We start from the raw sequence: 3,388 nt of genomic DNA, 5'->3' as shown, positions 1-3,388 counted from the left end.
CAAACCAGATGGAGGAAGTTTCTATCATCTAAAGGAAGCATGGAGCCACCACTTTAAACTCTGCTGTCATCAGTAATATCATGTATTTAAATCACAATGATCTGATCTGTTCTTCTCCCACTAATTAGATTTTATTGTACACACATCACAGCCGTTCATTGATTTCTGGGCTGTTTTTTTATGTTGCTTAACTTAAGAACACAGCTGTCATCTCTTTGTTCCAATCATCAACACATCCGTTTACTCCCAACACCAACATCATTCAGTTCATCAGCCGATATGATTATTAGATTTCTGTGTCCCGAGGTCTCTTCCTTCCACTAAACACACACCAAACATAATCTGGAGTTTTCACCCTACTTTGATTTCTCCTTTCTCCCCCTCTATCCACTCCCTCCCCACCTCCTCACATCCTGGTATTATTTACAAGACCTGGAACTTCCAGGAGTTCTGGTCTTTGTAGTCCAGACAGTCAGTGGCATTGAAATTGAGCTTCCAGGCAGCTTGGTCCTTGTAGTCCAGACAATCGACGGCTCCGAAGCCCAGCGAGGCCGCTGTGTAGCCCTGTGAGGACAGCGAGGCGGGGGACTGGCTGAGGGGCCCCCCCATGGAGGAGGCCGTGATGGGGCTCAGCGCGCCCCCGGTGCCGGACAGCTGCGGGTGCATGGGGGACAGGTAGGAGCTACAGTCCAGCCCGGTGAAGTAGGAGGAGGAGCCCGCGTAGCTCTGGCTGTAGGCGGGGGCCTGGGTGTAGGTCATGGGGTAGGCGGTGGTGCGCTGCATGCAGGGGGTGGAGGAGGCGGACAGGGGGTCCGGCAGCGGGGAGATGGAGGCGGGGCTCCAGATGGACACCGTGGCACTGGCAGAGCTGGCGCTGGGGGTGATGGCGGTGCCGGGAGGAGGGGGCGGGGGGCTGTAGGGCCCGTTGGTGGGGTTGGCACTGGCCTCGGAGCTGGCGTCCCGGGCCGGGGAGGCCTTCTTCTTAGGGGGCCGAGGCTTGGACTGGCCCGTGCTCTGCTGCTGCTGCTGGCGGCACTTGGCACGGCGGTTCTTGAACCAGACCTGCAGGAGGACCGGAAGTTCATTATAGAGTCACTGCTTCATGATCAGGAGGAAACAATTCATGCAAAATGATTTATTGGCATGCAAGTTTTGAAGCATTACAATATGTGTCCCACAATAATAATAATAATAATAATAACATCAATATAAATCTCTCTCTGTCTCTCTGGCAGTAGTGATGCTCGACACCAAAATGAATTATGCCATGAATATGATATTCATTCATCCATTCATTATCCGCACCCGGGTCTCGGGGGACCGATCCAAGCTTTTCTTTCACCCTGCAGGTCTCCAGATTATCACAGGGCTGACACATAGAAACAGACAAACCATCTCATTCACTCCTACGGGCAATTTAGAGTCACCAGTTAACCTAGGCTGCATGTTTCTGGACTGTGGGAGGAAGCCGGAGAACCCGGTGAAAACATGCAAACTCCACACGGAAGAGCCGCAATATATTATAAATTATAGACTTCTATGTCAATACTGTGTGTGATGTGTTACCTGGACTCGGGACTCCGGCAGGTTGATCTTCAGGGCCACCTCCTCCCTCATGAAGATGTCTGGATAGCGCGTTTTGGCAAACAGGGCCTCGAGGATATCCAGCTGTGCGCGTGTGAAGGTGGTGCGCTCCCGACGCTGTTTACGTGGCGTGTCTAAAAGAAGAAAAATCATAATTGTTATTATGTTTGCTGTTGCTTTTTTATGTCTAAAGTTTCGGCAGCAGAAGGCCTACAGCTGCAAACACCATGTATCTGTCTTAGTTCGCTCAAAAAATACAAAAACCCCATTTATTTATATTATAAAATAATGATAATTCTAATAGGCTATTGAAATATCTGAATGTATTATTTAAATAAGGAATTCCACATGATATAATTCCAATGGTTGTTTATGAGTCAAGTAAATTATTATGGTTTCTTATTCTTGAATTTGCAAATAAAAAAACGTTTCTACATTTTATAAACTGCCCGGTTTAAAATAAATAAATAGATATTTTAAAATGACACGGACACATTTAGTTAGTATTTTTCATGGGATCATATTTGTCAGAAGTCAAAGAATGTCCTGATGATTAATGTTATTTTTAATGGAAGGAATAAAATGATATCACAGGTCTTATGGATTTGTCTTTCATAACTGAGACTTGCTGAATCGAAATATAATAATTGAAGAAACGAAAGTCAACCCACAGCGCGTTTTTTCATGATTTTCTTTTGTCTCAACTCTTGTTTGATTCCAACTCTAATCTGCGCCGAGGAGGCCAGCAGGCTGAGGAACTAAACCTCGGCATCATTTCATTCAAACTCTTTTTCCTCAAAAGATGACAGATGCTGATCAGGACACTCCAAATAATATACAAAGTGTCCATTCATGAAAAACAGCATTATGGCAAAAGATAAAAGCACAATGAGCATCTTTTTCTCTGTAAATAGGTTACATGATGAGCAACAGATGTGTTTTAATGTTAAGTCTGTGTGAGAACAGGCTGCGTCTCCATTCACACACGTTTTTATTGTTATTTTGACTTATAATCCGCTGAACTTATAGGTCAAGTGAACACATGTTGTGATGATGAAGAATCAGATTTCTATTCATACTCATAAAGCATCACCCTTACTGTTAAATGTAATATCACATACAAGTCCCTTTTCCATTTTACGCAAAACATTTCCTGTGAATTCCTGAACTGTTTTCACTCGAAACAACAATTTTACAACAGACTTAAATTATTGCAAAAAAAGCAAAACAAAATAAAAATTAAAAATACAACAAAAGCAGCCATAAGCCATTACTTACTGGGGTATCCAACGGCGGCGGAGTGGAGCAGATCCATGCCCGGGCCGGACAGCGTTAACCCGTTCACGGCGTAATGGGGTTGCTTAATGTAGGACATCATGCCTCCTGCTGGCTTTAAAACACTCCCTCACTACCTCACTCTCTCTCTCCTTCTCTCAGACCGGGGGCCGGGTCTCCTAGCTAGTCTCCAGGGGGAGTCTCTCTCTCTCTCTCTCTCTCTTTCTCTCTCCTCTTTCTGTCACTCCCTCCCTCTCTGTTTTTCTTTTTTACCCTGGGTTGTTTGTCACTTAGTTGCTGTTTTTGTTTTTCCTTGTCCTTGTCCTGTCTTTGTCTGCTTCCCCTGACTCTCCGGACCAGACCTGGAGCTGTAACAGCGCTTATACCTCTTTATCCAGATGCGTAAAAGCGCAAAAGCTGATTGAGACGCCGGGTGTATATTTTATGCTCCCTCAAAAACACCTTAAACATCTTAAACCAACCCAGGACTATAGCACATGAACCATTAAATGGTATAGGCTGACTCAGT

General features: G+C 45.1%; 1 protein-coding gene across 1 annotated transcript; it reads right to left on the bottom strand.

The window, feature by feature from the left end:
* Positions 1 to 423: 423 nt before the first annotated feature.
* Positions 424 to 2,962, bottom strand: otx5 (orthodenticle homolog 5). Its single transcript, XM_059330492.1, has 3 exons — positions 2,863 to 2,962; positions 1,567 to 1,718; positions 424 to 1,062 (listed from the first exon to the last, which is right to left on the bottom strand). Exons 1-3 carry the CDS (start codon positions 2,960 to 2,962, stop codon positions 424 to 426), a joined length of 891 nt encoding a protein of 296 aa, XP_059186475.1.
* Between the last annotated feature and the right edge of the window lie 426 nt (positions 2,963 to 3,388).

The sequence above is a fragment of the Centropristis striata genome, chromosome 4 (genome assembly GCF_030273125.1).
Source record: "Centropristis striata isolate RG_2023a ecotype Rhode Island chromosome 4, C.striata_1.0, whole genome shotgun sequence".
Lineage (NCBI taxonomy): Eukaryota > Metazoa > Chordata > Actinopteri > Perciformes > Serranidae > Centropristis > Centropristis striata.
This window is presented reverse-complemented; position numbering and strand designations above follow the sequence as displayed.